This window comes from Aulonocara sp. 'chitande type north' Nkhata Bay, linkage group LG18, assembly GCF_057382095.1.
Source record: "Aulonocara sp. 'chitande type north' Nkhata Bay isolate Kocher_YH1m ecotype deep benthic linkage group LG18, A_spYH_male_GT1.1, whole genome shotgun sequence".
Classification (NCBI taxonomy): domain Eukaryota; kingdom Metazoa; phylum Chordata; class Actinopteri; order Cichliformes; family Cichlidae; genus Aulonocara; species Aulonocara sp. 'chitande type north' Nkhata Bay.
The window spans coordinates 35,939,075-35,949,760 of NC_141361.1; the positions used below are offsets into that span (position 1 = coordinate 35,939,075).

The 10,686-nt window shown below is 38.8% G+C and overlaps 1 protein-coding gene across 4 annotated transcripts; it reads right to left on the reverse strand.

The window, feature by feature from the left end:
* Window positions 1–2,937: 2,937 nt before the first annotated feature.
* LOC147309089 (dual specificity protein phosphatase 12-like) lies at window positions 2,938–7,862 on the reverse strand. Of its 4 annotated transcripts, none has more exons than XM_086272879.1 (8): window positions 7,667–7,862; window positions 6,650–6,914; window positions 6,392–6,505; window positions 6,125–6,243; window positions 5,913–6,000; window positions 4,310–4,401; window positions 3,507–3,586; window positions 2,938–3,353 (listed from the first exon to the last, which is right to left on the reverse strand). In XM_086272879.1, exons 2-8 carry the CDS (start codon window positions 6,910–6,912, stop codon window positions 3,210–3,212), a joined length of 900 nt encoding a protein of 299 aa, XP_086129005.1. In that variant the 5' UTR covers window positions 6,913–6,914; window positions 7,667–7,862; the 3' UTR covers window positions 2,938–3,209. The 4 variants fall into 4 exon arrangements, with proteins under 4 accessions (XP_086129005.1, XP_086129007.1, XP_086129004.1 ...); XM_086272881.1 differs by having other exon boundaries at window positions 7,711–7,850; XM_086272878.1 differs by having other exon boundaries at window positions 2,939–3,353; window positions 6,650–6,944.
* Window positions 7,863–10,686: the final 2,824 nt, after the last annotated feature.

Genomic DNA, 10,686 nt, shown 5'->3' on the forward strand with positions numbered 1-10,686 from the left:
GTATTAAGTCCCTTGTTTTCCGAGTGTAAAAAGTTCTTACAGGTTACTCCAGCCATTTAAATATAACAGTACCTTGAGGCCTACTGTCATGGTCCCTAAAATTAACGATCTAGGGTCTGTAACAGGTGTGACTGGTAGGATATGAGCTGCAAGTCTAGTCAGGTCCCCCCCACAACAGTGAAAGGAGGGAAGACACCTGGACTTCGAGGTAGTCAGAGCTGGGCGAGTCCCCTCATCCACTGTTATGGCTGCAGGTACAGCCACACAGTGGTAATAGTGTTACAATAGAGGCTTACATTTACATTTTTCTTTCTTTAAATATAGGATTTAATTTACAGGATAACAAAGAATTGGTTTTGGTTTAGAATTCATTCATTTATACAATCACATAATACACTATTCTAAAATAAGTGCGCAGATTTTAGGTTACACTGTTGTGCATCTATGATTTAATCTTTCTTTGTTTTCTGAGTTACCTCAGTGGCAGCTGCTCCCAGTCCCTTGGTTGATGAGCCAAGAGGTGGAAAAGGGTGAAGCAAGCCTATATGGAGACCTGCAAATTGGGTCATACCACAACTCTGGATCATGGGTGGGGGATTTGTTATGTTAGCTTCAGTTGGGCCCAAGATTTTGATTGTTGTATAATTTAACCAAGTTTGTTTTGGGGTTAAATGAAAAGCCTTTTTTTGGACTTTAACCTGTGGCTGATGCTCCTTCATTGCTTGGTTCATCACATCCACATTGGCTCCATGTGAACTCTGACCCACAGGCTCAGAGGATAAAACTTTTTTAAAAAGAGTGCCGACACAGACTTCCTGTATTGGGGCTCTGGGGCCCGTTCTTCGTACGTCGCTTACTACATCCAAGATCAAATGACACATCCAAGACCAAACCATCGCGCTAACCGTGAGCTCGCTAATCCGGTTCCCCGAACACACCTGCTGTTGACGATTAGTACAGCTGGATGAAGTAATGTGAGATCACTGGGTGTCGTAAAAGGGGCTACGCATCGATAGTAGAAACATTGATCGGCAACCCTCTGATTGGTCGGCGAAAATGTCGAAGGAGAGCGCTCGGTATTTTTCGGCAGCAGAGCAAGAACTCTTGAGTGAGGGATTTCAGGAGTTTCAGAGTTTAATCAGAACGCAAGGGAACACTGCAAAGGCTGCAAAAGCAAGGAGAGAGGGCTGGCAGAAAGTTGCTGACAAATTAAACTCGTAAGTAATTTAATAATAACAATAATAATGGAGTGGATTGATATAGCGCTTTCCAAGGCACCCAAAGCGCTTTACAATGCCACTATTCAGTCACTCTCACATTCACACACTGGTGGAGGCAGCTACAGGTGTAGCCACAGCTGCCCTGGGGCAGACTGACAGAAGCCAGGCTGCCATATCGCGCCATCGGCCCCTCTGGCCAACACCAGTAGGCGGTAGGGTAAATTTATTATATTACACTATATTATCCAATATTATATTACATTATATTATATTATGTTATATTATATCCCCTTACACATTAGAGCCACAACAGGACCCACTAGAACATGGGAACAAGTAAAAGTGAAATATAAGAATATTCTACAGAATGGTAATATTTATCACTTATATTGCTTTTCGTCTCTTGGAAAGAGACCCTGGAATAATCTGTTTGTTTATAACAGCAACCAAGAAAAGGGCAGAGCAAAAAAAAGACAGGTGGTGGTCCTGCACCCCCTCGTCAACAAGTTGGTTAAGTAAATAATACCCTCACGGGAATATCGACATCTCTCAATGAGCACACTGTCGCGCTGAGCTAAAGGATCCTGTCTATCCCGCAATATACGCTGAATTCTGGAAACTCTCCTTATCAATCTTGCACCTTCCGCAATGGGCTGCTCGCGTATACGGACAGGATATGACTGCGACAGACTTCCCAAATCCACCTTCACTTTTATAGCCGTGGTCTCCCATCTTGATTACACGAAGTAATTTCCAATTACTACTCTGAAATATGAATTACATCTGTAATAATCACATACATGTAATAGAATGTTAATAGTACATTTCCCTTTTTTAGGAAATGACCTGTATGTATCTGTGTGAAATCAATAAATGGATCAAGTGCTGCAGGATCAAGTGCTGCATTATCTTTAGTTACATTGATAATATTTATTTATGGTGAAACAGTGGTGGAATATCGCTGTTGCTTTCGTATGAATGACGCGGGCATACCTGCGTGGCCGCGATCTAATCCTGTTTACATAAAGTGAACCTGCTCCCGAGCAGGTTTACGCTTACGGCTCTGTTGCTATGGCAGCAAGTCCCGGATGAGCTTCGGGGAACCGAACGATCCAAGATCACACGAAATCGTCAACAATCAAATCCAGCTAACCTACTTAGCGAGGTACAAAGAACGGGCCCCTGGGCTTTGAAGATCGACAGCTGTAATAGGCCTAGGCTGCTGGGGGCTTCCATGATGTGCTTAGTGTTTCTTCTTCACTCACCTCTTTTAAGTTACTGGGTGTTTTATATGCCATTTTGCATTTAATCATTACTTATGATTAATCTCTCTCTTCCATAGCTTGTCTGTTGCCCTGTCTCCCTCCCCTGACTCTGTCCTGTTTTGTTTTTTTTTACTGTTGGGGTTTTCTCTCAACAATTTTAGGGTCTTTACCTTACAAGATAAACCAATTTGAGTCAATTGTTGTGATTTGGTGCTATATAAAGAAAATGTAAATGTTTTCAATTATCAGTTTTTCTTCAGTGTGGGCTCATTGATTCCATGATAACTCACGCTGCAATTAATCTGTATAAAAAGTTTACTTTAAGACTTTCAACTAGGACAGAATGAGGCAGGTGATTATCAATGTCAGGACACAGCATAACGAATAAGTGCATTTGCTTAAGATACACATTGCGCCTTTCATAGCTTAAACATGAAATATTCAAATTCAAAAACATATGGTCCACTCTTTGTGTGAAAGGCAGACATTTTCTTTTTTATTTGTTAGTTTATGGTGAAAAACCCCAGATACACACACAGTATTGTTGTATACTAATCAGTGAAACAAAAGTACCTGCAACAATTCTTAGATAAATGATATTTACATTTGTATTTATTTACATTATGTATTTCAGATAATAATTGAATCACTTTTTCATGTTACAAACTGGAGTATGTCTTTATGCATGATGATTATTCCCTGTCTTACAGACTATAAGGAAGTGTTATTTCATTATGTTCAGCTGCCGGATCTCGTCCACTCTGTTGTGGTGCAACTGGAAGGAGGGAGTGACCCAACGGCCACACGAACACTGATCTCCACACCAGCTGAATGAGCCCAGCTTACAGTTACACTTAGGACACAGCAGCTACACACACACAAATATATAAAAGAAAGGAAGAGAGAATGAACAAGAACTGTAAATTAGCAAAAGGTGGTCATATCAAACATTCATATTTGCTCAAAAGTTGTTGGGGGGTAACAAACAATGATGCAAGAGAAAAGATGACAAGTTTTTTACCTGTCCATCCATCACTCCAAGTAAGGCTTGCTCCATCCATTGCACTGGCTCAATAAAGTATGATGTACACTGGACCTCTCCTGAACAACAACACATCGAAAGATTACAAGTTCAGTAAGTGCGATTACTTTGTAGTCTTTTTTATGGATGTATGGATGTACTGTGAAGCCAGTTTGAAACAGTCAAGCTTTCTTCAGTTTAGCCATGTCAACACAATGTAAAATCATATCAGAGATAACAAATCTGTCATAAAACTAAGAAAACAAATATCTTAAAATCTATTTTAGAAATCAATCTGAAACTTGCTTAAAACTAAAAAATATATATATTATTATTTATTAGATGAAAAAAACTGAATTCACATTTTAATGCCAAAATTTGAGCCGTCACACAAGTCATAAATTACATTGCTCAACATTCAACCACTAGAATGTTTTAAGGAATGCAAGTAAATAAATAACTAAAACTAAATCTCTTGGGGAAAAAAAAAAGTGCTTTACTATTGTTTTTCAGCTTTATTGCAAAAAAGTTCATTTGAAAATTCCTGGATAACATCAGTAATTATATTTTCTGATTAACTAGCTTGTAAATATAGGTGGGGCATCCGTTAATAGAAATATGAAATATGTTAATATTAATACTGTTAATCTAGGGCAGCTGTATCTCTGCAACATAAAAAAAAGAACATGTGGGTGAAAAAAAGTCAATGAAATTTAAAAAAGAAAAAAAGAATACCCAGATACTAATTAAAAATGACATTGTCAATAATTTATTGAGTGAATGTTCACAGTATGTCTTCTTACCAGTAAGGTTACTGGCCTTTTTGTGACTAAAGGCCGAAGCTCCTTCTCCTACTAAATGACTGAGAATACTGGAGCCACGAAATAGAGTTCGACTGCAAGGAGAAAGTGGAGGTTACTGCCTGCAGAAGCTGTAGCTCAAACTGGCACACACACCAGGCTGAATACCTCCTTTTCTCCATTCAGAAGAAGAGTCACTCAGTTCCTTGGATTCCTTAGATTACATTAGGAAATTACATATCCTATCCAAGATGTACAAACTTCGAGACAAACTTAATACCAATACCAGGATACATTGGTGTGAAAAAGTGATTGCCCCCTAACCATAATAACTGGTTGGGCCACCCTTAGCAACAACAACTGCAATCAAGCGTTTGCGATAACTGGCAATGAGTCTCTTACAGCAACATGGAGGAATTTTGGTCCACTCATCTTTGTAGAATTGTTGCAATTCAGCCACACTGAAGGTATCAGTTTCGTCCGCAAACCTTTTTGATGTGACCCTCTTAGCTCCTCCTGCATCAGGTGAGACAATGATGCAGTTTTTCCACAGCATCTCAATCGGATTCAAGTCAGGACTTTGACTAGGCCACTTCAAAGTCTTCATTTTGTTTTTCTTAAGCCATTCAAAAGTGGACTTGGTGTGTTTTGGATCATTGTACTGCTGCAAAACCCAAGTGCGTTTCAGCTTGAGGTCACGCACAGCTGCCCGGACATTCTCCATCAGGATGTTTTGGTAGACGACAGAATTCATGGTTCCATTTACCACAGGAAGTCTTCCAGGTCCTGCGGCAGCAAAACAGCCCCAGAGCATCGCACTACCACCGCCATTTTTTACTTATTGGTAATGTTGCTCCTTTTCTGAAATGCTGTGTTACTTTTATGCCAAATATAATGGGACACACCTTCCAAAAAGCTCAACTTTTGTCTTGTCAGTCCATAGAGTATTTTCCCAAAAGTATTGGGCATCTTCAAGACGTTTTCTGGCAAAACTGAAATGAGCATTTTTGTTCCTTTTGCTCAGCAGTGGTTTTTGACTCTGCCATGCAGGCCATTTTTGCCCAGTCTCTTACTTATGGTGGAGTCATGAACACTGACCTTAACTGAGGTACATGTGACCTGCAGTTCTTTGAATGTTCCTCTGGGGTCTTTTGTGACCTCTTGAATAGGTCATTGCTGCGCTCTGGTTGTAATTTTGGTCGGCTGGCTACTCCAGGGAAGTTTAACCCCTGTTCCGTGTTTTTGCCTTTTACAGAGTTGTGTAGGAATTTTCCAGACTGACAGTCACACAGGGCCCTGTACGTTTGGATTTGTTTTCCTCTTAAAAATGAACACCTTCATTTAGAAAATGCATTTTGCGCTTACTTTAAACATTTAAGTATGACAAACAAAACCAAAAAAAGGAAATCAGGAAGTTGGCAAACACTTTTTCACAACACTGTAAATAGTTTGCTATGATCGGCTGTGAGTCATAAATTAAACTGTGGACTGTTGAGCTAAGAAGTAAAATCATCAACTTAACAAACTGTTTTGTTTTTGTGTGTGCCATCAGCTTATTCATATTAAAGACACATGTAATTTGAAGCATTCAGCTTCCATTTTTCACCTGCACTTCCTGCATCGATAGGATGCTTCAGAGGAGCTGGAGTGGGCAGGGTCAACAGCAAACACCTCCCTAGGCACCTTCTGTAACTCTGCTCAAACACATGCACACATACAGAAAGAAAACATATAATTTAAGAACAAGAAAGCGCAACAAAAATAATGAGAAGTGCTCAAATGTTTAACTATAATCTCAGAATGTGTGTGTGTGGTTACCAGGGTATTTTTCAGTGATCTTGGTCAGTCTGTATTGTTTGTACAGAGGACTGGAGGTATCCACCTCACACTGCATTGCTTCGTACAGACACAACTGCTCCTCAAAACCACTGTTGACCCTAAAAGACATACATACAAGCAAGTGTGCTTTAGAGAATTTTAAAAAAAAATGTAAATTTTATGTGTGGAGTAAGAAATATAATCTCTGGGGGATTTAATAAACATTAAATACAAATAACAGTACTTTAAAGTGAAACACAAACTTACTGTACATCTGGTTTGAGACTCTTTAGTCTATGATAAGCCTCAGTGAATCCCAGTTTGTATCTCTTCATTAGATAAGCAGTAACAATGGTGGCACTGCGACTCCGACCAGCCTGACTAAAACACACACAAAACCATGTTTGCGGTTTGACACTTAACACGATTGTTTCACATTGCATATTTTCACAAGCTTGAGTAAAATAAAAGGAGCATTTTTTTAAAAATCACAATATTGCGATTTGATATATAAAATTGCCTTACCAGTGAACCAGTGCAGCCCGGCCACCATCTACAGCCTCTTTAATGAACCGGAAACTGGTGTCCATGTAACTGAGGAGGTCTGAAGTCTCTTCATCTAAGACATCAATCCACTTCCTAACAAAGGCTCTATCATCAGGAAACAGTGGGCTGGGGTCTACAGAATCTACAGACAGGATGTGACTGATGTTCGCACCGACCAGTTCCTGGTGGTCGTTGAGGTTAGCTGCAGTGCCGATGTACAGCCCAGGGTCCACCAGAATCATGACTGCAGAGACAAACCCAGTAGCACTAATGTCTGTGCAGAAATATGGCCAGAAAAACATCAAGAAGTCATAAATGAATCTGGACATTCTTCCAGGCACTAACAACACAAAGTAGAATGGAGTAAATGGCTGTGTCTATAACCGTTTTTGTAGACCACCTTTACAGCTTTAAACATTCTGATCACTGCCCAATTTCTCAAATCAAACCTTTATATTTTTCCCCTTTGGATCATCTTGGCATTTCATTTGTTAGATACCAATTTAAAATTAGGAGATTAAAATGTGAACATAAAAACATCAATAAGCATCAAGAACAAAAAATACTTTTTATACATACATACATACATACATACATACAAGTATAGGAATAGAATACAACTACGTTTTAATCTTAGAAGCAAATTTGGACCGCTGTCTGAATTTTAATTTCAAAGGTCACCTGGATACAAAAAGTATCGAATCATCAAACAGTTTGCTGTCTTTGGCTTAAAATACGTTTTTTATTAAAAGCTTTTCCTCTTGAAAGCCACTTTTGCCACCATCGTTGCTGTTATTCATCAACTGATTACCATTCAGTGCCATGTTTCTCTATATATTGTCTCTGACACAGCAAAGGATTAAAAATAGGAGTTAAAAAAGGATTAAAAGTAGCGATCGTCTTTGGTTCAGTGCCGTTGCCAAAATATAAATCTGAACTTTCACTTTAACATCTACTCATTCTGGCAACCCACACACCCTCACATCGTTCACTCACTCGCGATCTCTCGCAGTCGTTTTCGCCTTTTTGCTGATTCTCACCGGCTTCGCCTTTTAGTGTGTAACACAGCTACTGATTTAAGAGAAAGTGAGTGCAGTGAAATACGTTACAGACTCAAATATAATCCAAAAAGTTAACGTGCTGTAGTCTGCATCAGCATTTGGTTCCTGTTTTAAAATGCTCGGTCGGAAACGTAGACGTACACACAAACACGCGTCGTTAGTTCCGGCCTATTATACTTTCAAAATAATTTCAATAAGTATAATAAGTATGGCAGAAAATTAAATAGTCAAAACGTATTTACATACACGCTCTATGTACAGCCAGTATCTCTGATGTTAAACAAAGCAAGAGGAACACAATGGTGAATACCAAATCTGGGTCATTTTATTGATAAAGGGTTTTTTTTACTTGTTTTTCCTGCCCACCCCTATCGACCATACCCCAGAAAAATATTTTTAATTGAAGATAAACTAGACAACGCTTGGAGAGCAATACAAAAATTCCAATAAATAAATACAAAAATTCCAATAAATAAATAAATAAATAACCTGGAGACCCTCTTGGCTCTTGGTTAGGGGAACATTTTTAATTTCTCTTAGCTATTTGTTGAACATGAACATGAAAAGCGTTTACGTTGCCTGGCAGGGCGAAGGACACTGTCTCAGCTGAACTCTGGACACACACACACACACACACACACACAGAGACATATATATACACATGCAGATATACACTCATCCCCCCTCCCCCTCCAAACGTCCCCTCCGATGCTAACGGTGGATCAAGGAGACCAGCCTTATGCTGCAGGACCGGATGCACTGTCTACACTGGCTGTCTCTCACCCTTTACCCATCCCTGTTGCTTGCCATGTGTTTCTTTGGTGTATTAAGAGTTTTTTCATGTGCTATGTGCAGAGAGGTGTTTTTTTCTGTTCTCAAACTGATCTCCCTGTTGGAGCTCAGTCTGGGGGGAGTTATTTTTTCTCCTTATCTTTCCTCGTGTTGTGCATTTTCCATGTTATAGTCCTCTGACCTGTCTTCCCCATGTGATGTTTGTGTAATGTATGTACGGTGGCCCCTAGAGACAAAGCATGTATAAACTCCAAAACACTTACAAATTCCAAATAGCACGCACAAACTCCTCAACACATACAAAATCCAAAACACATGCAAACTCCAAAACACATGCAAAATCCAAAACACGTACAAAATCCAAGACACGTACAAGCTCCAAAACACATACAAAATCCAAAACACGTGCAAAATCCAAAACACGTGCAAAATCCAAAACACGTGCAAACTCCAAAACACGTGCAAACTCCAAAACACGTACAAAATTCAAAACACGTACAAAATTCAAAACACGTACAAAATTCAAAACACATGCAAAATCCAAAACACATGCAAAATCCAAAACACGTACAAAATCCAAAACACATGCAAAATCCAAAACACGTACAAAATTCAAAAACATGCAAAATCCAAAACACGTACAAAATCCAAAACACGTGCAAAATCCAAAACACGTACAAAATTCAAAACACATGCAAACTCCAAATCACAACGGAAGTGCTCCAGGACGCTAGGGGCAGTGTTGAGCTCGATTTGTAAAATAAACGGCAAGTTTGTTGCAAACACATGGGCTCTAGTCTCCGTTGCGCTTCCCAGGTTGCCTAGCAACTATGATACTAACAGCTGGAAACGTGTCATACAACTTTTTTTGACAGAAATGAAGGAGAACATATTTTTTTTCATTTGTTTGTTTGTTTCTACAAGAGCTTTGTGTGATTTGATAAGTATCTGAGGCTGAGACCACAGGACAGTAAAACATGATTTTTGGGCTTCATTTCTGTACTGAACAGTCATTTAAGATTAGCTAGTAAATAACAATTAGCTAATGTTGTTCATGAGACTAAAGTCATATCACTTTGGTAATGTAAATATAATATGGACAATATTATGGTTATTATATTAGTCATTATTAGGTATTACAGCAGTGAACATGAACTCTTTGTCAAATACTGAGCTTCAGTACAGATTCAAGTTGCAGTTATTTACATGTCTTACCACCTTAAATCTTCACTCAAAGACAAGTATATAGGAATGACTGCCAAATTTATTTGCCACTGAAGCCGAAGGATGGCATCTGAATAAAACCTCTCTTGACATGCCTAGATGACATTAAAGCTTGGTTGGCTCTAAACTTTTTAAATTTGAATGAAAAGAAAACAGATTTGTTGGTGTTTGGACCCAGTGGCCCCTGTGAGTCCTCTTCTTTTCATTTGGAACCCCTGGAGGTTTATTTTAAACCTGTTGTTACTGCCCTTGGTTTTAAGTTGGACCAGTCCATTTTTATCATTTAAGGCGACTGGCAAGAGTGAAATCGTTTCTTTCTAGGCAGCACTTTGAAACCGTGATCCATGCTTTTATTTCTTCCCCTGTGGACTACTGTAACGCACTTTATGTGGGGGTCAGTCAGTTGTTACTCTGACATCTGCAGCTGGTTCAAAATGTATATTGACAGTGCATATATAGGTGTATCATATATAAGAGACAAATGTTGTTCCTTCAGTATGTTGGCATTACTAAATTTGGCTCAAATGCTTACATACATGTGTAAAAAGAAAATGTACAAGCTGTGAGCTGTTTCAAATCAAATCACTTTTATTGTCACATCACATGTGCAGGTACATTGGTACAGCACATGTGAGTGAAATTCTTGTGTGCGAGCTTCACAAGCAACAGAGTTGTGCAAAATACAATAATGTAAACAAGCAAAATACAAGAATGGCTACATCTGAAACTAATAAATATATGTACAATATATAATAGTATATATATGTTTCTGATAAAATGAAGAGTAGACTGATGTATTAAATATTCCTTTATTGGGTGAGAAAATCAGACCATGTCATAACTGCTTTAAGTCATACAGAATAGATATCAGAGCTTTAAACAGGCTGACGTCTGCTAAATGGGTCAAACTGGGCAGAAAGTATACAAACACATAACATC

Excerpts from the sequence above, each read along its gene's own strand:
- LOC147309089 (XM_086272879.1), bottom strand. The coding sequence starts at position 6,912 with ATGATTCTGGTGGACCCTGGGCTGTACATCGGCACTGCAGCTAACCTC. Across the intron at positions 3,587-4,309 it reads AAAGGCCAGTAACCTTACTG|GAGAGGTCCAGTGTACATCA; the intron begins GTAAGAAGACAT and ends GTTGTTGTTCAG. Across the intron at positions 3,354-3,506 it reads TTGGAGTGATGGATGGACAG|CTGCTGTGTCCTAAGTGTAA; the intron begins GTAAAAAACTTG and ends GTGTGTGTGTAG.